The sequence below is a fragment of the Erpetoichthys calabaricus genome, chromosome 1 (genome assembly GCF_900747795.2).
Source record: "Erpetoichthys calabaricus chromosome 1, fErpCal1.3, whole genome shotgun sequence".
NCBI classification, from domain to species: Eukaryota; Metazoa; Chordata; class Cladistia; order Polypteriformes; family Polypteridae; genus Erpetoichthys; species Erpetoichthys calabaricus.
The window spans coordinates 171,312,568-171,336,040 of NC_041394.2; the positions used below are offsets into that span (position 1 = coordinate 171,312,568).

At 37.6% G+C, this 23,473-nt stretch overlaps 1 protein-coding gene across 2 annotated transcripts; it reads left to right on the forward strand.

The window, feature by feature from the left end:
- Positions 1-213: 213 nt before the first annotated feature.
- Positions 214-22,820, forward strand: LOC127529183 (intestine-specific homeobox-like). 2 transcript variants are annotated; one of them, XR_007935868.1, is made up of 4 exons: positions 214-560; positions 8,814-8,971; positions 18,318-18,434; positions 22,271-22,820. XR_007935868.1 is itself a non-coding variant. In XM_051932102.1 (4 exons), exons 1-4 carry the CDS (start codon positions 885-887, stop codon positions 22,478-22,480), a joined length of 663 nt encoding a protein of 220 aa, XP_051788062.1. In that variant the 5' UTR covers positions 797-884; the 3' UTR covers positions 22,481-22,820. The 2 variants fall into 2 exon arrangements, 1 of the variants encoding a protein (XP_051788062.1); XM_051932102.1 differs by lacking the exon at positions 214-560 and adding an exon at positions 797-1,062.
- The last annotated feature ends 653 nt before the right edge of the window (positions 22,821-23,473 follow it).

The following is a 23,473-nucleotide window of genomic DNA, read 5'->3' on the forward strand; positions in this document are numbered from 1 at the left end:
GTCAGATGTGGAATGCCTGGAAACAACTCATGTTGGCATGGAAAAAAGTTTAATGCTTACAGTAACAGAGCCTCAAATCTAGATTTGTGAGATGGTAGTACAGCAGTGCTATCCACTGTGCCAAACTGCCTCCGTTAATCTTTGTTTTTAAAACGCCACATGTGAAAATGCCTTACTGTGGTCCGTCTTAAAAAACACACTATTTCAATAAGTGTTGAGTCAGCCAATGCAATGCTTCCCAATAATTTATTTACTCTGAAGAAAAGAAAGTGACCTGCAGCCAACTGAATAATGCAGGCTCTGTTCATTAACCAAACACTTTTATAGCAGGTTAGTTATTCAGTAAACCTACATCTAATTAATGATCATATGATGTGCTCCCTGTATTATCAACTTATTGAGTGAAGTACAAATCTTTGATGAGGCTGTTCCATAACAAAAGGATAAGGTCGGCAATATATGCAATGGGGGTAGGGCAAAAACAGCCAGGAGATAAGCACAGTTCAAAAATAAGGACGAAGACAGTGAAGATGAAGAAGCTACAATGTGAAAGAAACATTGTGATTCAAACACAGTCCTGGAAAATGTAATGAAATAGTTAAATAATAAAAGTATTTTTTTTCAAAATATATAGCATTTTTTATATAGAATTTTTTTATATCAACAAGCAAACTATAGTCATAATAATATTTGTCTAATTAGGAATGAGCACTTTATAAAATTGGACTTTTTTAAATAAATCAGAATGTAGAGTAAATTTGCTCATTCTGGAACTACAGTGCATGGACTGTCAAACACAGAAGACATTGACTGGATCTGCTACTTTGAATTTACTGATATTAGCGATTGTTTCATCTCTTTTCAATGAGTAAACACATATCAAGATGGAGGATTCAAATCATGGATGCCAAATCAAAAATTCAAGGCATGTTACTTCAGGTGCGCTTCCTCACTCTATTGAAGAAATTTTAAAGAAAGCTCCAATTCCCCAAGTTGTGGAAAAAAACAAAGAGATACTTAAACAAATTGTTGGTTACTCTCTGTCTGTGGAGCCAAACAAAGGTAAGCTGTTTCTTTTAATTTATTTTGAAATGTTAGTCAGATAAATTGAAAGTGACGTAGAGTTAATGCCTAAAATTGAGACAATGAGTACAAGATAATGTTCTACTTGAGATGAAAAGATTATTACCATCTATTTTCTATCCCGTGTGTTCAGAGTCACAGGCAGCAAGTGCCAGTCTTGGAGCACTGAGTGCTAGGTGAAGACCAACCCTGAATGGGGTGCCACTCTGTTGCGGAGTACATTTATGCACATATCCAAACTCAGTCACTGAGAGGCATCAGGTGGAAGGAAAACTCACACAGACATAGGGATAACATGCAGAGTTCACATAGATAGGACTGGGCCAGGATTTGAATCCCCAATTCTAACCATAGTGCCATTCCTGGCCCTTACTAATTCTTAAGAATAGTCACTCTATCGATGAATCAAAGTATTGTGTGCTGCAAAATTTAAAAAGTAAAGTGGACTTTTTAAACTATTTTTTTTGCCTTTCTCTTATAAAACTAGTGTAAGAATAAACCCAAACAGCGAAAACATTTTGTGTAATTCTCCAGGCTGGTGAAGTATTCCACACAATCAGAAGCTTTGGTGAAAATTACCATGAAAAAAATACAAACAAGTGACTACACCAAAATAATGATTTAATAATATAATTACTCCATCTGTACATTCAACCATTTAAAAAATATGTGGTATTTCAGTCAATATAGTTGGGAGATTGATCATTTTGGCAAAAAAAAATATATGCATATTGAAAAAAAGGCAAAATGGACTTGTCAGTCCACCAGAATGTCTATATTTTTTGGGAAGACCCATTAGAAAACACTGATGAATGCCAGGAAAACAAATGTACTCATGCAAACAGCCAACTAACAGTTTGTAAGTTGTATTTATAACTTGACTCAAACCTCTTGATATAGAAAAGTATAATTTAAAAAGCAGTGGAGTGGCAGAGCAGTGCTTAATATTGTATACCAGGCTTTGGCACAGCCTATGCAGTTTTTCCTCAAAGTACTCAGTCTTTCTTCACAAATATTGACAATAAACTGAAATTTGAGTGAGTGTGGATGTGTGTATGAAGGAAGGTATTCTCCAATGGGTAGCACCCTATTCAGAACTGGTTCAGGCTCTGACCCAACACTGAATTGTGCATAAGAAAGTGGATACATTTTAGAAAGGGAAACATTTAATATACTTGATATATTTGAGAACCATCATGTAAGACATTAGGTTACAACCTTCAACTGTAAGTGTATGCTTTTGTTCAGGTTTGTCTTCATAGCTAGTGACATCTCTGGAACACTAGCATACTCATTGTTGTTTCATTAAATATAGCACTGGAACTCAGTTATTCGCCTGTAAACTAACCCCAGGAAAGATAGAAGAGTTTAGAAAATGTCAATGGAGACTTAATCTTCAGTGAAACGTTTTTGTTTCTATTGATTCTTTCCAGCTACTGCAGTTTTATTCCATATTCCATAGACACATATGTCAGGCTAACTTTAAAGTCTAAACTGGACAGTCATAATTGTGTACGGGTAAACATTTCAATGTACCAAGGTTATTATAGTTTTGCCATTTTAGGCTAATGTTTATTTCTATATTACTTCTAATATTAATTGGAATTTCTGTTTAGCTTTAGTTTAATTTTTACTTCACAAAAACATTTCTATTTTATTTATATATATATTCGTTTCACTTTTAGCTTTAGTAATTATGGTATTTTTAACAGTTATTATGGAGTTTAGGTTTGTGTTGCAATCAGACAGAAATGTACTTAATGGGTTTGGATATAATATTTGTTTAATTATGGTAGAAGCCAATAGGTATGTCCCATAAAAATAAAAAAAAACATACTGAATATGAACAATTTTATAAAATGCTGATATTTTTTAATTATGTGTGCTGAGCTTTTGCATAAAAATTAAGGATCTAACGTTAACTGGAATAAAGCAAATAACAGCGTAATACAGCAAAAATATAAAGGAGAGGAAACATATTTTCTTCATTGAACAGTTCACTTTTCTACAGTACCACCGTAACATTTACTCACGTAATACATGTTAAATTTGGGGTCGAGGGAAGCAGCAAATTCCCTAAATGACTGTGCATGTGAACCTTGCATGCATGCCAGTTTCAAGAGACGCATTAACTTGCTCTTATTTGTGTTTTGTGAGTTTGTTTTCCAAGATACTGACTGTCCTTTGCTAAAATTATATTAATGTTTTCTGTGTTGCATCGTTTGGACTGGACACGCACAAGCCCTCTGACTCTTTGTGCTTTTCTTTCATTTTCATTCCCCAGAAACAGTCTATAGACTAATTTGTATTGTATTCAAAAAAAAAAGTCTATAAAGGTTTTTGTCCATGCTGACCTCTAGATCTTTCTCAGTTAGAGGAAGTTCATATTCAGCATTTTGCTTTTTGCAGGCTTGAAATGTTATGAAAAAACAGAAAATAAATTCTGTTGTGTTCTGACAGTGTTTTTCACTAGTGATTTTCTGCCTATAAATTTCAAGTTTTGTTGATGAGCACATTTAAACCTCAGGCTTTTGAATTTACGCCTTTACATACAAGAAGTGCAAAGAAAACCAGCAGCTCAGCATAACTGATATTTTCCGACATGTGCACCCAGGAATTTGGCTTCAGTGTGTACTGCTGTATCAGTTGCCATGCATGTCTGTCTGTTGCATCTAAAATGTCATCACTTAGGAACAGACTGAAAATTTGCAATGGATCATTTGTATCTGATACATCTGCCTTAAGCCCTGGAGATCTAGTCAACGGCAGCTTTGAAAGCTGCCCAGCTTTCTTCTTATTTCACTGTCACTAAAACTGTCATCTATCATATTGTCACTGTCAATTTCTGAAGGGTGGCATGGTAGCACAGAGGTTGTTGCTGCCTTAGTGCCCCTGAGTCCTGAGTTTGAATCCCAGCTTGAACACTGCCATTGTGGATCTTCCATATTCTCCATGTCTCTGCATGGGTTTTTCTTCAGGTATTGCAATTTTCATCCAATATACCAACAAATATTTGAGTTAATTGAAGAAATTGGCACCAGTGTCTCTGAGTGTGGGTGTGCGCATGACTGTGCCCTACATTGGATGGATGCTCAATGTTAGGTGGGTCCAATGTTTCAGATTTGGAGCTTGTACCCTGAAATCCTGTACTGAACAGGTGGGTTAAAAAATAGATGGATTATTAACAGGATCTCTGCCCAGACACTGTTAAGCTGCTAAGGTAATGGATGGATAGATAGATACACATTTGTAAGAATTATGATTTTTTTTTAATGACTAGCTTTGAAATGATGTACTAAAATTACTGGGGATACCCTTTAATGCACACCGAATGGTTAGACTGGATACAGATTAAATATTCTGTGAGACATATTTTGTATACATTAATTTGCACTTTGTTCATAATAAACTGAACACTGTGTACTATAATGGTTATGGCCTGTAATTCAGAGTATTATCTTGCTATGAATAATTATCAAGGTCTTCCTGTTTGGAGTAGAAGTCAGTAGATAAACCCACTTGTATTTATCTTTGGCGAAAGCTTTTATTGTCATATATATAAAGCACGTCCAAAAACATGCAGCAATGGAGATTTTTCACTTTTACCATTGAGGCATCACTTGATTTCTGAAAGAATGCATGCATAAGGAAACAATGTAGTAAGGAAAACAAGACAGGCACTTAAGCCACAGTGATCTTTCTTATTAAAATGAGACAAAAAGGTACCTTGTTCAACTGAAAATTTGTGATGCCCTAACGGTTTAAACAGAGTAAAGCCAGGTCATATTGCAGCCTATTAAAAAGTGAAGTATGGTCATGAGTGTTATGAGCACTGGGGACAAGTTGACTTTTGAGTAATTTATGGAGATACTTTTAGTCACAATCAAAATATCCTGGGATATAAATTTAAAAGAATTTCTCTTTCAAAAATACAGCTTAATGATAAAACTAATGAACAAAAGGTTAGTGGCATGGAAAACCTCTTGCATAAATTTATATTACATGTTGGAAATTTAATTGGTTATTAATTTCACATTGGCAGTTTTAACAATTCGTTCATGTGTGAATCTATGTGCCACATTGTCTGTGGATTATCACTCCCCCATCATAACATTTGTCATTCTTAGATTTACATCAATTACTCGTAAGAATTCTCTTTTCATGAAAATGTAAACTCACATTTTAAGTATTTCCTCTGTTTTAATTATCTGCTCATCCAATTATTTATTAAGTCATGCATAATGATTTTGAGATTAATAACACCAATGCCACACCAGTAACAAAATACTGCTTTTTATAGACAATACAGAGAAGGGCTTCTGCTTGTATAACAGTATGCTTATAAATTAATTTCATATTCAGAACAGTCCATAATAATGTTATACAAAAATGAACTGTCGTGTAAACCTTTAATAAACTGTAAAAAGTATTGCTATGTGTATTTCAAAAAAATTTATTCATTGACCCATTTTCAAACCAGCCTAATCCACTTCAGGATCAAAGCCAGTTCTGCCAGTATTAGGCACATGGCAGTGTAATATATGCAGATTGGACCTGAGAGTGATGGGTTGTTTATGTATCCAAAGACTATCAAAAGGTGTGAAGCCACCTGGAAAAGCTGGCTATAAAAGGAACCCATGCAGAGTGTGGAAGGAGAGGAAGGTCGTCTTAAGAGCTGACAGAGAATACTTCTGTATGAGAGATTCAGAGGTGCTTAAGTCTGTGAGCTTGTGTGTGTGGCTACTGGCAAGACTTGGATAGGATCCTGGAATTGGATCAGATCACTGTGTTGCAGAAAGTATCGCAGCTGGTATTGTCTCTGACTTTCAGAAAGATCACAATGGTGGAGCAAGGAAGCAGAAGGTGGTTTTGGCCGCAGATAAACCAAGAGTCCTTTAAGGGCCACCTACCACCAGTGTTCTCTAAGTGCTAAATGTATTCCTCCATCTCTCACTCCCACTGGGCCATTACAGTGTTATTACCCTGGACAGGGTGCCAGTAAAATTAATTATGTATAGAAAAATGTATTTCTTGTTACAAAAGGTTATTTAGAACTCTGAATCTGGTGCAATTGAAAGTGTATCTGTGCCTAAGGGCTGGACTATACAGACTTTGTGTTGCACGACCTGTGATGGAAGACTTGCTACCAAACAACATTTTACACTCACTTTAAGCTCATTAAAGTGGTTCAGCAATATTCTCCCAATTGTGATTGTTCATGGTGCTCATTAAGCCTCTGCTGCTCAATTGCTGAGTTTTGTCAGTATTTGTTCTTACATTATCATTTCTGTATTTAGTTAATAGGTTTATCTTTTTCAATATTCCCATTAGGAGGAGGAGGTTTGGAAAAGCAATAAATATAATAATAAAGGCTGCAATACTACCTATTTACTTTTCATTTCTACAATAATGTGAAGGGATTGCATATTTCTTTAAATCAGATGCCTTCAGGTTGCTTATGAACTCTCACTGAGAAGTTAGAAAGATGCTTGGATCTTTGCAATTCAGTAAATGTCGAGTATGTTCATAGTGTCACATAGTTAAAGTTTTTTTAAATTTGTGTAGCAAACTATTAAAATTACTCATTACAAAATGAACACACATAAAGAGGTAATTTAATTTAGACACAAAGTAGCTTAAAGCAGTTCCAAACTGATTAAAGACTGACAAAAGAATCCAACAAAATATGCCCATTAATATTATTTTTGAGCTTTGGTTTTGCTATGGTCAGTTGGAAACAGGAGAGATGAACGTAAAAACAGCCATCAGCAGGATGCCTGGAGAAAATTAAATCACTCAGGGATCCAAGGCTACAATTCAAAGTTATAAGACAAAGTAAGACACAGTTACAGTTCTGGAAGACTTCATTAGTTCACTAGCAGCCTTATGAGATTGTACCTTCAAGGCAACAATCATCTCAAAATCAAGCATTCTGGAGGCACAAAGAAGGCTAGAGATGGAGGAGATAATTATTCAACACCGTAGAGTCAATATGGGTCAGCACAGAGGTGCAGTGGTAGTGCTGCCTCACAGCAAGGAGTCTGGGGTTTGCATCCCAGGTGCTCCCTGCAATGGTCTGGTGCCCTGTTCAGTAATTATTTCTGCTTTGTGGCAAAAGTTGACATTGTCTATTCTGCAAGGCTTTAGTGGCACACCAAGCATGTTAAGAAAGCAGATTTAACAGGGATGCTGGATGCACAAAACCTACACTTGCATTCCAAACTAAGTGACTGAACTCCAGCTTGTACCAGGATCTGTCTGGACATCATCTGATAACAAAGGTGTACATCAGAGGCCCCTCTTGAGCCAGAAAGTGTGAAATGGACACAAACAAGGACAAAGAACAATAATTCAAGGAATAACAACTAAGATAAACAGAAGAACTGACTTATTAGAAGTCGCTGGTTTTGTAACTGGAAGTGACTTTAATCCAATCAGGAGAAGTTTCAGCCTTCCTTTAAAACCTCATGTACCCCATCTCTCGAGGTGGAAGAGGAATCTCTCTCTTACTGGGATATTCACTAGACACTCACTGGGGATTCTATCAAGGAAGGGCAATCCGGGATTCCCTTACGAAAGGGGAACTCACCAAAATGAATCTTCTCTCAAACTAAAAGCCTCTTACTTGGAGAGCCTAATTCAACAAACTCTTATCTTTGTGGAACAGGAGCTAAGACTCAGTTTGTCAAGCCGTGTGCCAGTAGCCTGATGAAGCTGAGTAGCAGGCAACACTTCAAGAAGGTAACTTCAACATCTACAGATCTACACTCTTGTGCCAGAAAGAGAAATGCTTTTCTCTAAGATGCAGACAGTACAGCAAAGGGCCTAACAGCAGAAAGCTAGCTGAGAAAGCATCAGCACAGCACTGACAAGGATCTTGCAGCAAAGTGAATGAGTACATTCCAACACATGAAGAATCCTGCAAAAACAAAGCAACAACTTCACACGACATTGGACAACATCCTTACAGACTTGGTATCGTAAAACCATTTAACTGTGCCAAGGAAAAGCAGAACTCTAAATACCAGTAAACAGCCAGGCTATATATTATATGTTTGCATGTCTAGTCTTTCTGTGTCCAGTCAATATGTCAATAATTATATGCAGTTATCATATTTCTATACTCCTTATGTTTATCAATAAATCATATTGCTGTGTTTCTTGCAACAAGTGCACCTCACTTACCTTAATATAAGTCTAAAGGCCAGACACCCACCTCCAACAACAGAGAAAGGTAAGGTATATAAAGCAGGAGCCTTACTGAATTATGGCATTAATCCCACATTATTATATAATTCTTCTGGGTGGCCATCTTATTGATTATTAATCTATAAAAATTCCTACACTGTACCCTGAATAAAATTTAGAAAATTGATAAAAGATCAATGTATATTGTCACTATATTCCTCCAGTGTCTGAATGTGTTTCCTTACACTTCCTAAAGACATGCATATCTAACTTTAAATGCCAACTCTAATGTTTGCATTCTTAGAGGAAACCAGAAATCCTGGAGAAAACATAAAAAGACAAAGAGTTATGGAGATTAAAACTGAACCCAAGTATCTGGAACTACAAGACATTAGTATATCATACCATATGACTTCCTAAAAGAAAAGCCAGGTCTAAAATATATAATCTAACAAGTATAGTATGGAACTTCATGAAATATTTCATTTCAATCACTTCATATTATATGTTTTTCAAAAACTGTTTATTTTTTTCCTATTTAGCTGCTTTAAAAAAGAAAGGACGACAAAGAGTTCGGACCACATTCACTAATCAACAGCTTGAGGAGTTAGAGAAGATCTTCCAGATAAACCATTACCCAGATATTCATACCCGAGACCAGCTGGCATTCAAGACACAGTTATCTGAAGAGAGGGTGCAGGTACAAGTAAAGAAGTTGAAAACATACTGTACAGTAGTATATTCTCTCAAAAAAGGAATTTATAATCTTTACCATAAGGATCATTTATTTACCTTTTATTGACTTACATTAAGATATAATATAATACTTATATTAAGATGAAAAAATACTGTAATACTCTTTTGTGTTAATTACTCAGTGCACCGTTCTGCCACCATATTCTCTGTTTCTTGGATAGGATCCTGGAATTGGATCAGATCACAGCGGTTGCAGAAAGATCACAAGTGGTCTCTTTTGTAAAATCTGCCCCGTGGTTTACAAGTGAGCTTCAACAGATGAAAACAGCTGGGCGAGCCCTCGAGCAGCGTTTTGTTGCAACCAGTTCAAAAGTCCACAAATTAGCTTATCGGGAACACCAAAAAAACTACTCCAGGGCACTGACCACTGCCAGATCTCAATACTATTCAAATTTAATCAACAACAGTCCTGGAAATTCCAAACAACTTTTTTCCGTGATAAACCTTTTACTCAATCCTCACACCTACGCCTGTAATAATTTCACAGAGGAGCAGTGCAATAATTTTATTGAATATTTCACCTCTAAAGTGGACAGCATCCGCTCCTCATTGTCTGCCTCCAGCCCTCCATCGCTGGATGTTTCTACATCAAAGCCAATGGGCTGCCTTCCCCAGTTCCTCTGTACTACAGTTAAAGAAGTTGAGGACATCATATAGAGGATACCTTCAACGTGTTCATTGGACACTTTTCCTACTCCTCTGGTAAAAGCTAATGTATCAGATATAAGCCCTGTTATTGCTGATATCATTAATCATTCTCTCCAGAGCGGCTTAGTCCCACTGGCCTTGAAAACCGCAAAAATTAGACCTCATTTAAAAAAATCCTCTTTGGATCCTGAAGTGATAGCAAAGTATCGTCTGATCTCCAACCTTCCATTTTTATCTAAGGTTTTGGAAAAGGCTGTTTTGGTTCAGCTTCAGGATTCAATCTGTTTGAAAAATTTCAATCTGGTTTCTGAACTTCTCACAGCACAGAGACAGCCCTGGTCAGAGTCACCAATGACCTCCTGATGGCTGCTGATCATAGCTCTCCATCACTCCTTATCCTCCTGGACCTTACAGCTGCATTTGATACGGTAGATCATAATATTCTCCTTCATCATCTTCACTATACAATTGGACTTTCTGGCATTGCTTTGGAGTGGTTCGAGTCCTATCTTACAGACAGGACTGAGTATGTGGCCTTGGGGGATGCTAAATCTCATACCCAGACTGTCACCTGTGGGGTCCCACAAGGATCAGTCCTTGGGCCGACCCTCTTTAATATCTATATACTACCCCTGGGTCACATCATCCGCAAGCATGGAGTTTCATTCCATTGCAATGCCGATGATACGCAGCTCTATGTGAGACTGGATTCGACTTCTCTTACACCTCCATCAACTTTTTCCTTTTGCTTGGATGAGATTGAGGCCTGGATGTCCAAGAACTTCCTCAAGCTGAACAGCACCAAAACTGAAGCTCTTTTAACTGGCACCTCCCATCAACTTCGTTCCTCTGTAAATTGTATTTCCTTTTCTGACTGTATCATTACCCTCTACCCTTCTGTTACAAATCTGGGTGTCAAGTTAGACTCCCATTTGTCGTTTGATATACATATCCATCACCTTTGTAAAATTGCATTCCTTCATCTCCGAAACATAGCCAAACTCCGTCCCTACCTCTCCCTCTGTGATGCTGAAAAGCTGGTTCATGCCTTTGTCTCATCCAGACTGGACTATTGTAATGCACTCCTCATCGGGATACCCAACAAGACCCTTCAAAAGCTACAACAAATTCAAAATAGTGCTGCAAGAATCCTGATGAGGGTGCGGAAATATGGACACATTTTACAAATCCTTCGATCACTTCATTGGCTCCCTATCCATCTCCATATTGAATACAAACTCTGTTTGTTTACTCACCAGTGTATCAATGGAAATGCTCCACAATATCTTAAAGAACTCCTTATATTACAATCCACTACAAGAAACCTTCGTTTTACAAATACCTACCACCTTCGCCCCCCTATGACCAAACTTCATACAATGGGAGACCGAGAATTTGCAGCCGCTGCTCCACGGCTCTGGAATGCCCTACCAGAGAGCCTAAGAACACAGCAGATTGTGGGCTATTTTAAAAAACAGCTAAAGACTTTTCTATTTAGGAAAGCTTATTAACAAGAATGCTATAATTATTGTTGTTTTATCTCTGTTTTTATCTTGCCTTGCCTTTGTTTAAACTTTTTATGTTGCACTTTGAGATTTACTGCTAATGTAAAGTGCCCCTATAAATAAAATGCATTATTATTATTATTATTATTATTATTATTATTATTATTTTATTAAGTCAATTTCCCAGGGCAGTGGAAAAGGAAACAGTCACTTGTATGTCCTGATCTTGCAAATGCACACCAAATGAATGTTTAAATCTGACCCTGTAAAGATTACATAGAGATTGGCTACACAATGGATACTCAAAGATGTTTCATTTCAACTCAGGCAGTTTGGAAACCTAAAAGACTGATCACTATCACAAGTCTAGTCTGCCACGTAGACACTTTTTATAGAAGTATTGATAAAACCAATACAAGTTAAGTCAACTCACATTTATTATTATGTGTACATGGTACAGTGAAATTGTCTGTTGATTTCTGGTAAAAGATTTTGCAAGGCTTTTGACCGACTCAACCAGAATGAAGTATCAATAACATTCTGTGGTTGGAGTATGGCTGTGAGCACCCTTACCTTCCAGGTCAGTTTACAATTGCCAGTCATTTATACTAGTAAGTATTTTAGGATTTGTGAGGAAACTAGAGTACCCAGAGGAAAAAATCATGTACTTGATGACAATGTGTGAATTCTCTACAGATTAAAAGAACATTCTTTGTAATAGGCATTTAAGTGTTTTATGCTATTAGGTATGCTTCAAGAAATTTTAATCAATTAGAGGTCAAGATAAAAATAATCATTGGCCCACACATCCCCTAAAGAAAATTCCATATAGTGTAACTCTGTTTTGGGAAATGACTTGCCAGCTGGCTGGCATGGTGGCACACTGGGTAGGACTGCTGCCTCAAAGATTCAGCATTCTAACTTTTAAATGACACATCTGGTTGTTGTCTGTGTGGGGTTTGCAGATTCTTCTCATTGCTTTGTGGACATTTTTGCTCCTAATTGTTTGGCATGACTGGTAATAGACCATCAGGGCCACTAAACTCAAATAATTCATTAATGGAGAAAGTAAGTGCTTTAAAAATTTGGATTTGGAATATCTGGATTAATTTATTCACACCAAGCATAGCAGTGGAATAAGTGATCTCCAAGAACAGATGAAGAGATGATTTAACCAATGCCATTGCAAATTCTTAAATTTATACTACTCAATCATTGTTTATTTATTTTATAAGAGTTTCATATATAATTTTTAATATGTATTTTCTCTATAGTAATTAAAGTGACAATTATTAATCTTAGTGCTGTGAATTGGTATCCTTCAATAAGGGCGCGCACAAAAAGGCAAGCTTCAAAAGGGCGACCTCAATTGGGCGCGGCGAATAAAGGCGCGCGTAAATAAAGGCGAGCTTCAAAAGGGCGACCTCAATTGAGCGAATGTTTTAATATTCTTGCTTTCGCCTTTTTATACGTTCAATCATTGCCTTTATCTAATAAATTTTCTGTAATAATTTTGTTGCGTTTGCCTTTATTCGCTGCGCCCAATTGAGGTCGCCCTTTTGAAGCTCGCCTTTTTTTACGCGCACCTTTATTCGCCGCACCCAATTGAGGTCGCCTTTTGAAGCTCGCCTTTTTGTGCGCGCCCTTAATGAATAGAACCCTGTGAATTGTGTACCCCAGAACACTCCAAAAAGACCCGAGTTCAAAAATAGACCTTAAAACTTCTAATGGACCTCAAAACTCACCCCTTCAGGTTCAACATGTAAAATGCAAGGATAATAGCAGACTACATTACCATAAATAAACAAGTGAAGAAAATAGGAAATTTTAAAATAATTAATAAACCAGAAAATACTAAAAGAAAAGCAATAAAATGCAACAGAAATGAAAAAAAATATTAAATAACATAAATCACAATAAAAACAACAAAATCAAAACAACAAATCCCTGCCAATACGGTAACACTAATGAAATGCTATTAGTAGAATTAAGGGACTTACAAGGGGAACAAATCAAACCACAGACATATGACAAGCTTCTTAATTGATAAAAAATAAGTTAGCAAATATATACATATATACTACATATCATCATTAGTTTAAATGCCATTTTCCAGTTTTACCCAGATTTGCTATTTGACCCAAAAATCTATTTATTCAACTCTCCACAGTCCTGAGCATGAGGCTCATTCTTTTCATATTGTCTGATGCCACCTCCAACCATGTCTTCTTCAGTTTCCCTCTAGACCAGGGGTGTCAAACTCAAATAATGAGTGGGCCAAAATTTAAAACTGAACAAAGCCGCGGGCCAAGGTTGAAAAAAATTACCTTTTAATAGGCACCCAAACAAGTTTTGCGTTGAAAATTGAACAAGCAAGGCTTATATAACTTTATAATGACATGCAAACCCGAGTTTCATGTTTAAATATAAAAATTGAATGCCTCTTTTCTATTTGCAGCCTTCTGAGGTAAATATCAAAATAAACTTTTTTCCACAGGCTAATAAATACATTTGAAAACAAAATAACAATAATGAATGAATCAAACATTCAAGCCTTGAAGTAGCAAGAGAAGAGTGCATGAATAAAATGTTTTTGCTCAGTTTGCTACACTGATTTGCTTTAACACTGAATATGGAACAAGCCATGCTTATAGCTTAACTTAACTTAATAGTGCAAAATCAACTGTCAAAGAACAAACGAAGAAACATCAATGGCATATTAAATAACATTTAAATAAAAAATGAATGCCTCTTTTCAATTTGCTAAATATCAACATTAACTTTTTCCACTGGCTAATACATAAATCAATCATTCAGGCCTTTTTACTGTTCAGTTTGCGACACACTGATCTAACATGGTGTGTTCAAGCCAGACACCTGGCATCTTTTCTTGGATGCTAGTTCATCAGTGTCGGGGCTCAGGCTTTGAGCTGAGGCAACCTTCATTATCGAACGAAGGTGTTCATCAGTGAGACGTGCCCTGTGAGATGTTTTCGTCATCTTCATTGAGGAGAAAAGTTGCTCACATAGGTAAGTGCTGCCGAACATGGAGAGCAATTGAGCAGCTTGGGTGCGGAGCTGAGGCATTGTGTCAGGGATGTGTTGTGGAAACTGTGCGGCGCCAACAGCATCATACTTTGACTTCAGCGTGTCATCACACTGGAGTTCAATCAGCTCCATTTGAATGTTAGTTGGTGCTTTTTCCACATCGACTGCGAAGGGATTACTAAGCAGTTCAAATCTCCATTTCTGACCATCAAAGTCGCCAAATCGTCGGTTAAACTCAGCGCCGAGTACACTGAGTTTTTCAGCAAACTGTGCGCACACGGCGGTAGAGATCTGCGTATTTATGGTTTGGCAACAGGGGAAATGGCCAAGGTTTCCTTGCAGCAGCTGATTCTCCCACAGGCAGAGTTTAGCTTTAAAAGCTTTCACTGACGAGTACATCTCGGTGATGATGCGGCCCCGCCCCTGTAGCTGCAGGTTCAGCGCATCAAGATGGCTTGCGATGTCAGACAGAAAGGCCAGCTCACACATAAACTTTTGCTCCTGGAGTTCTGCTGTGTCCTTCCCTTTGCTTTGCAGAAACTGACATATTTCTTCACGCAGCTCGAAAAATCTGTTCAGTACTTTTCCGCGGCTTAACCATCTCACCTCTGTGTGATACGGCACGTCTGTGTGTTCCGAACCAAACTCTTCCAGAAAAGACTTAAACTCGCGGTGATTCAGACCTTTGGCTCTTATAAAGTTAACAACTTGTGTTACTGTGGTCATAACATGTTCCATCTTTAGGGCTTTAGCACACAGTGACTCTTGATGTATAATGCAGTGATAAACCGATAGCTCACCTGCACAGTTCTCTTCCCGCATCTTTTCACGCATCCTGCCCACCAGACCATTCTTTTTACCACTCATCGCTGGCGCACCATCAGTGGTTAATCCCACGAGTTTATCCCACGGCAGGTTTATTTCAGTTACACATTTGCAAACCTCCTCAAAAATGTCCGTCCCTGTGGTTGTGCCATGCATGGATTTAAATCCCAAAAGCTCCTCCGTAACACACATTTTTGAGTCGACACCGCGGATGAAGACTGACAGCTGCGCAGTATCAGACGCGTCAGTGCTCTCGTCCACAGCGAGGGAAAAAGAAACAAAATCTTTCCCCTTTTCCATCAGCTGGTCATGCAGATTGGTGGCAAGATCACATATGCGCTCCGCTATTGTGTTCCTGCTCAGGCTTACGTTTGAAAAGGCCTGTTTTTTCTCTGGGCACACTTGGTCACAAACTTTCAGCATTATCTTTTTAATAAATTCTCCCTCATTAAAGGCTCGGGTTGATTTGGCGATTTCTTCTGCCACGATATAACTCGCCTTTACAGCAGCCTCGTTTTGTGCTGTGGCTTTTTTGAACATATTTTGTTGTGAAACCAACCCTCTCTTCATCTCCTCTACTTTCTGGCTCCTTTGAGTCGTGTCCAGGTCCTTGTACATGTCCTGATGTTTCGTTTCATAGTGTCGCCTAAGGTTGTACTCCTTAGGTACCGACACGTTGGCTCCACAAACGAGACAAACAGGTCTGTCTTTCAGATACGTAAACATATATTCTGTCTCCCACCTGTCCCGAAAAGTTCTGTTTTCTCCCTTCCTTTTCGTCATTTTTGTTAGGGGTAAAACAGTGACACCTAGAGTTGTAGTATTGGGCCGCAGCACGTCTGGAAAGAACGCTGCTTGCTAGAAATCTACTGACACAAAGCTGGCGCGCCAAAACAACCGCAGAGCATTATGGGATTTGTAGTATTCGCAGTGAATGCGGTGTTACAGCAACACCGCCGCTGTATAATACCGGTGGGCCAGCTCTAATGTAATTTGATATTGCCCCACGGGCCAAATGAAATTACACGGCGGGCCAAATTTGGCCCGCGGGCCAGAGTTTGACACCTGTGCTCTAGACCATGACTCTCCACTTTCATATGGGCACACTTCTTCATCCAGTCATCCTCTGCTATTTACTTCACATGTCCTAACCTCCTTAGTCTATTTCTTCTTAACACATTTATCACCTACACACCAAGACTTTCTCTTAACTCAGTGTTCATCTTCCTTTAACTGGAGATCTGGAAAAACCATCACATATGGAGAGAACATGCTGTACAAACTGCCTACAATATTCCCGATGAGAACTCGCCAGAAGAAAGTGCAGCATAAGTACAGTCAGGTCCATAAGTATCTGGACAATGACCCAATGTTCATAATTTTGGCTTGATACACCACCACAATGGATTTGAAACAAAGCAATCAAGGTGTGATTGAAGTATAGACTTCCAGCTTTAATTCAAGGGGTTTAATGTAAATATTGCATGAGCTTTTTTAAGAAAGTCATTTTTATACATGGTCCTCCCGTTTTCAGGGGCTCAAAAGTATTTGGACAAACTAACATAATCATAAATATTATAATTATTATAATCAATGGAGTCAATGACTACCTGAAGTCTGGAGCACATGAGTATCTGCAAGTACTGGGTTTCCACCCTAGTGATGCTTTCCTAGGCCCTTACTGCAGCTGTCTTCAGGTGCTACTTGTTCATTGGACTTTCTGCTTTTAGTTTTGTCTTTTGCAAGTGAAATGCAGGTCCAATTGAGTTGAGGTCAACTGATTGACTTGGCCATTGAAGAATATTCCACTTCTTTGATTTGAAAAGCACTTGGTTGGCTTTTGCAATATGTTTTGGCTCATTGTCCTCCTGTACTGTGAAGTCAATCAGTTTTGCAAGATTTATCTGAATCTGAGCAGACAGATTAGCCCTATATATTTCAGAATTAATCCTGCTATTTCTGTCAGCAGTCCTATCATCAATACATACTAGTAACTAACTTCCATTGGTAGCTATGAACACCCATGCCATAACACTGCCTCCACCATGTTTCACAAATGATAGGGTATGCTTCAGATAATGAGTCACTTCTTCCATTCTCCATATCTTGTCTATCCATCATTCTGGTACATATTGATCTTAGTTTCTTTTGTCCAAGGAAAACTGTACTGAACTGAATTTTTAAAAATGTTTTCTGGCAATGTCTAATCTGTCCTTCCTATGCTAGAGGCTTACCAGTCGTTTGCACTTTGTGGTAAACCCTCTGTCTTTACTTCTGTTAGGTCTTCTCTTGACTGTAGACTTTGACAATGATTATCCTACCTCCTGGGTAGTGTTCTTGGTTTGGCTAAATGTTGTAAAGGGGGTTTTCTTCATCCAGGAAAGAATTCTGTGATCTTCTTTCACAGTTGCCTTCCATGGTTGTCAAGGTCTTCTGGTGTTGTTGAGCTCACCAGTGCATTCCTTCTCTTTAAGAATATACCAGATTGTTGATTTAACCAGTCCTGATGATTCTACTCTCTCTCTCTGATGGTTTTTTTTTGTTTTCTCAGCCTAATGATGGACTGCTTTTACTTGCATTGACAGCTCTTTGGACCTCATATCAACAGTTCACAGCAACAGGTGTCCAAATGCAAATTCCCTACTTGGAATCAAATCCAGACCTTCTACGTTCTTAATAGTTAATTTATAAATGAGGGACCTGTTCCCACTTGGCTATGGAACAGCTTGTCAGTCAATTGTCCAAATATTTTTGAGCCTCTGAAAATGGGGAGACCTTGCACGAAAATGTCTCATGTGATATTTACATTAAACCCTTTGAATTAAAGCTGAAAGTCTATACTTCAATCACACAATGATTTCTTCATTCCAGATCCATTGTGGTGGTGTACACAGTCAAAATTAAGAAAATTGTGTTACTGTCCAAATAGACCTAACTGTATAACCTCCTTCAACTTATACTCGGCAAATTGTACTATGTACTTAACATGCTATAACCCTTCTTAATTTCATTTTTACATTCTCTTGTTATGGACATAGATAGGTTCACTGATGTCTCCAAGGCATTTTTCATATAAATATAAAGTGTATATATATATATATATGTATATATATATACTGTAACTATACATTTCAATATTCAAACCTAGAATTGTGCAATTATTATCTGTAAAGAAATTTACTTCTGTGAGATTTATTGGTAATGTGCATACTGTAATATAACATTTAAGTTTGTTTATTTTTATTTTTCTATTGTTTTCAATAGATATGGTTTCAAAATCGACGTGCCAAATGGAGAAAATGCGAGAAACTGAAAAATATTAGTGTGCTACAGCATGCCAAGTCTTGGGATGTATTTTCATCACCACACACTAGTTACCTGGTAAGTAGTCAAAGGTATAGTCTAATGTTGTTTCCATTGAAGTACTTTATTTATTTTATACATTTTTCTCAAAGAGGGGAAAGAAAACTTATATGATTTTCTTGGGGTGGGCAATGATAAAAGATAAAATTTCATTTTGAAGTGTTCTAGCCACTTGGCTACACTGCCTACTTATGCCACATTCAACTGATTGATACTGTGTTTTAACTCACTTTATTACTACACTCACGGCCACCATTTCTGTTAACAACAAAAATGTATGCCCCTTTAAGCCTTAAGAAGCATAGGTTTATTCAAACTATAACTCAGAAAACTGGAGCTCTGCTCAAAAGCCCAAGGTGTCCTTTTTACTTCCAGATTATCCCTTTTTTACCTGCTAGTCAGCTTTTCCACGTCCATGTCTTTGTGTTTGCCTTCCTCCTGGTTCCAAACTCCAAACAAACATCAGATTGTTTTACAGTAAGCCATTTCCAGCAATTTGGGAAGTTTAAAAGTGTCTCCTTCTGGGGATACCGGGGTCCAGGAGAAACTGCTGAGCTGGCCTCTGCTGGAAGTTTTACTTCTTTTACCCTTCAATCCAGAGTGTGCCATTCTACAAATCTCAGATGGCTACCTGGTCTGCTCAGTGGTCTAGCCCAGCTCCTGGACAGCTTCCTGGCCTCCAGCTCTGGCAATCACCTGGAATATTCCTTGCAGTGTGACATACCGTCCTTTTGGTTTTCACAACTGCCATATACGCTTGAACAATGTACAATGTAAATCACATTAACCTGCCCTTGTAGTCTATAACATACCAAAGAAAGCAAAGAATACCAAAAACATGCATAGTAAAAAAATTATTCCATAACACAGCACATCCATTCCCTTTAACTCTGTTTTCCATGCTATATAGAATATATATTTATTGAAAATTATGAAATATAGTTTAGACAAAATAAGTGTCCAAAGGAAAGTATTCTTTGACATCTTGTAAAATGCTTAGAGTTACATTCTTTGTATGAAAATGTGCCATAGAAATAAATGCTGCTGTTGTCATTCATTCTATTAACTTTGTGAAATAGGTCATTTTCAAGCCCAAAACCAATCAAGACCCCCTTCCTACACTTCAGCTCTTTGTGTCATTATTGTAAACAGATGGAGAAAAAAGGCATATGAGTATATTTGTAATTGCACCCATTTAAACACACTGACTTCTGGAGTGATCTTTCTTAAATATTGTTTATTCATTTCAAGCCTTTTCTCTGCTAAACTTTTGAATCCTGTGATGCACCTAAGCAATCCTTTGCTGGCTGGTAAAAATCCAAGTAGTTAGGGTGTATTGCAAAAGCAGAGGCAATCTTAGGGGCTCTGGGGTCCCATGGCAAAAAGCTCCATAGGACCCTCCAACTCACCTTCCCTCAAATGTATCAGCATGGTAAAATTTATTACCAGTATTACCGTAAGATCAAAAGGAATGATTTAATAAACACAAATCCTTTATTTTAATTTTCTGGAAAGCAGTGTATATAAACAAAACACCACAATAAATAATACATTCATATAGAAAATACAGAAACAATAATAATAGTACATAAATTTTAAATATTTAAGTAACTGAAAAATTAAATAAAATGCAAATAAGTTTAAGGTAAACATGTTAATAAAGATACAAATTACATTGTAATATTTAAAAAATGAAAAGGTGCACACATAACAGAAATTTAAAAAACAAAAAAATCACTTGTAAATGTGTCACTGTAACTTAATAATCATTGCTTGTGGGCTTTGGCTACAGCAAATGCAGCTACTCCAAGGCCAAAGGCATTCAAATACTGCACTATTGTAAATATAGAGCTTGGGCTGAAAGCCTCTGCTGGCACATAGTAAACCTAAAGTAAGATTTAAACAGAATTAAAGATGAAAAACTTCTCTCTTCAGCTCTGATTACATTTAAAGTTACTAAAAAAGTCAACTTCATCACAAATGCTTTGATGGTTTTGCAATAGAGATTGGGGAACTTCTTAGGTGGGGACCCGATTGTTTTGCTGTAGTGTGTTGATGCTATGCTTCAAGAGAAGTTTGTGATAGTAATGACTGTCACCCCCAGGGAGACTCAAACCTCTGCTAGAAAACAGACAGGAGGAAGATTTATCCTGTTCTAAGTGGTAGTGCTACCATAACAGAACACTGCCACAAGATGCATACAGCACACTGTAACAAGCTGCACACCCTTATAAAGGTTACAAAATTAAACTTTCTACATCACACAAAGTCTCTATTATCATTGGTTGCTTCAGCTGCTAGCTGGATGCAGGGTAAAATGAGTCTTACAAAATTATGAGTGACTATGGTCAGAAAAAATATGCATTTGACCTAGAGACAGATCTCCCGCAGATTTGTCTTGGCAATGAGTGCCTATATAAATGGATGCCCTCGGGGGGGCCCCTATCAGTTCAGGGCCCCAGGCAATTGTCTGCCCTGCCTGTCCTGTCACAACACCTCTGTACAAAAGTATTCTGATCCTTCAAAGGTTTCCCATTGTTACTAGATCACAAATGATACTTAAACATTTGCATTCAGTCTGTATTTACAGCACAAGCATCCATGCTGAAAAAAAATGAAATTATATTCTTAATTTTGCAAAGACAAAAATGCTTATTTGTTAGTACATATCGTTTATATCAACAGCTGAAATTTCCTTTCCTTCATTAGTTTTCAGACCCCTGTGCTCTGGTAGCTGAAATTACCCTAACAGAGTAGCTGAAATTACCCTAACAGAGACATAATTACTTTCCACATAATTACTTTCCCTGTATGCACACTACTGAAGTCACAGTCGCATTAAATGGATAAAGTGTTGATTCTATTTGTGAATCATTGATCACATGGTGAAACTAATGCAAATGTCTGAAAATGTTTTAAGTATCTATTTGTGGGCCCTGTAATGAACTGATGCCATCCAAAAATAGATCCAGGTTTTGGTGTGATGCTGCTGAAATAGTAACCAAATGCCCACATCTGAATTATAATATATGGATTCACCAAACTCCTTCATTTTCTTTGGTAGTCTTGGGAATTTGACTATTTTAACTTTATTGAAGCAATCCAGATGATAACACTCTTTTATTCCTCACACTGACATGTATAGTTGGTGGGCTTTAACATTGTGGGCTGTGCTGTCTCTCTGTCTCACTGATGCTCCCCTGTCCTCTGATTTCTTAGACATGCTTTTGCCCCTGACAAACTCTTGCCATTATAGCAACAGCATTGGAAAACAGGAGCCTCACGGTTTCTTTACAGAGGCTTTATCCTTTATTTTGACAATATTGACTGTCTTCTTTTTACATATGTAGTATACCATGATTAAGTAAAATATACAGCATTCACATCATTTACAACAAATAAGCAAAGGCTCCCTACAAATTTAGGCTAACTGAAAGCTGAGCTTATAATTATGAAAGGCAGTTTTGTTTTATTGAAGTGAAACAAGTAAAGTTACAAGTAAAGGGGCAGTGGTGAGGCAAAGGAAAGCCACAATGAGGTATACACATATACCTCTTAATAGAACAAACACTTTTAGAAGCATATCATGGAAAAATCAGTAAATGTGGGAATATATGATAAGTCTGGGATTTTCTGAAAAAGAATATCCAATATGGATTTTTCTTATTCATGAGGTTAGTAAAGTAAAGTAATTTTCACATATTTCTGTTTGACATATAATTATATATTTATTTCGTACATTATTGCTTTTTACTTATTGTTCTTCATTTGTACTTTCCTTTACAGTATCTTTTTTGATAAAATAAACAAACAAAAAGAAATTTAAATTGTAATAATCATTTTCTTATTTGCAGGACGTCTCTTTCTGCCCCAAGTATACCTCTGGGCTTTATCACCCTACATATGCATCATTATCATTGCACCTTCCCCTTTATCTCCACGGATGCGGCAGTGGACATGTTGATAAGTTGTATTCTCATACTCTCTGCAGTTGTCTGCTTCATGGATCTTTACAATCTTCTCCTAATATTGTTCTTGGCCAAAAGGAGAACTTTTTCATTTAATATACTGTACTACATTTGGATCAGATTGTCTTTCTGCCTCAGTAAAAGTGGTCAAAAACTTCAACCTTCCCCTTCATATACTGAAAAATAAGTCAGGTTTCCATATTGAATATATCAGAGGAAAACAATTAATTTGTATTACCTGGTTTGAATACACATTTTCACTGTTCATTTCCATTTACTTTATTCCTATACATAACTTTTTTAGAGGACCGGCTGAGAGAACCATTCAGCTTTACAAATATGAAAGACTGGTAATAAAATACAAAACATCATTCAACATTTATCTGTCCTATCCATTTACTAAGCCTGAGTAATCCATCTCAGGGTCACAGGAAGCTACAGCTCCACATACATCCTTACAAAGATTTTACAGTAATACTGGGGCAAAGCTCTTAACGGTGGAAAAGTTACATATGGTGACCTCCCAGATCCCAGGAAAAGTCTATCTGACCTAGACCACTGTCCTCTCAGCCTGTATCTTCAACAACATATTATGGTGTGGCCAATGTGTATTACTGAGAATTAATTGTATGATATAGCAGCATGATTTTGGAACCTGGCAATGATCACACCATTATCTCCTATCCACACTAGAGTCCTGCTTCAAACACCAGGAGGACTAACCTACTCAAAGTAAAATTGAAATTATTTACCATCAAAGGAGGTTAAGAAGAAAAGCAAATGGGAATTATCCATCCATCCATCCATCCATTGTCTCCCGCTTATCCGAGGTCGGGTCGCGGGGGCAGCAGCTTGAGCAGAGATGCCCAGACTTCCCTCTCTCCGGCCACTTCTTCTAGCTCTTCCGGGAGAATCCCAAGGCGTTCCCAGGCCAGTCGAGAGACATAGTCCCTCCAACGTGTCCTGGGTCTTCCCCGGGGCCTCCTCCCGGTTAGACGTGCCCGGAACACCTCACCAGGGAGGCGTCCAGGAGGCATCCTGATCAGATGCCCGAGCCACCTCATCTGACTCGTCTCGATGCGGAGGAGC

Bases quoted from the DNA above. Each gene is read 5' to 3' on its own strand.
- LOC127529183 (XM_051932102.1), top strand. From the start codon at position 885: ATGGAGGATTCAAATCATGGATGCCAAATCAAAAATTCAAGGCATGTT. The intron at 1,063-8,813 runs GTAAGCTGTTTC...TTTCCTATTTAG, and splicing joins GTCTGTGGAGCCAAACAAAG to CTGCTTTAAAAAAGAAAGGA. The intron at 18,435-22,270 runs GTAAGTAGTCAA...TCTTATTTGCAG, and splicing joins CACCACACACTAGTTACCTG to GACGTCTCTTTCTGCCCCAA.